Here is a 332-nt window from a genome sequence, read left to right as displayed (position 1 = left end):
TGATGCTCTCCGGGCTCACCACCAGTCTGTGGCCTCCCGAGTCCAGTCCTCTCCCCTTCGATCTCCCTAAACCTCTGCAAGTAAACTTTCAATGGTTCAACATAATCCTCAAACCCTAGAGTGGTCATAGCCCAGAGCAAATCGTCGCCGTTGATGGTCTTCCTCTTCTCCTTCTGACACTTATCGGAGGCTTCTCCGGTGACGAAACTGATGAACTCGGAGACACACTCCTGCATGGTCTCTTTGGCATCTTTGGAGATCTTGGCGTTGGCGGGCAAGGCCTTCTTCATGATCCTGCTGACGTTAGCGATCGGCAAGAACCTGTCTTGCTC

General features: G+C 52.7%; 1 protein-coding gene across 1 annotated transcript; it reads right to left on the bottom strand.

Annotated features, from left to right (window-relative positions):
- Positions 1-6: 6 nt before the first annotated feature.
- On the bottom strand, positions 7-329 carry LOC104775428 (nuclear transcription factor Y subunit B-2; the record flags this gene model as incomplete). Its single annotated transcript, XM_010499496.1, has 1 exon — positions 7-329. A coding segment is annotated over one exon (323 nt), but the record flags the coding sequence as incomplete, so codon positions are not given.
- Between the last annotated feature and the right edge of the window lie 3 nt (positions 330-332).

The sequence above is a fragment of the Camelina sativa genome, unplaced genomic scaffold, assembly GCF_000633955.1.
Source record: "Camelina sativa cultivar DH55 unplaced genomic scaffold, Cs unpScaffold14271, whole genome shotgun sequence".
NCBI classification, from domain to species: Eukaryota; Viridiplantae; Streptophyta; class Magnoliopsida; order Brassicales; family Brassicaceae; genus Camelina; species Camelina sativa.
The sequence above is the reverse complement of the archived record's forward strand: the minus strand, read 5'-3'. Positions and strand labels throughout refer to the sequence as shown.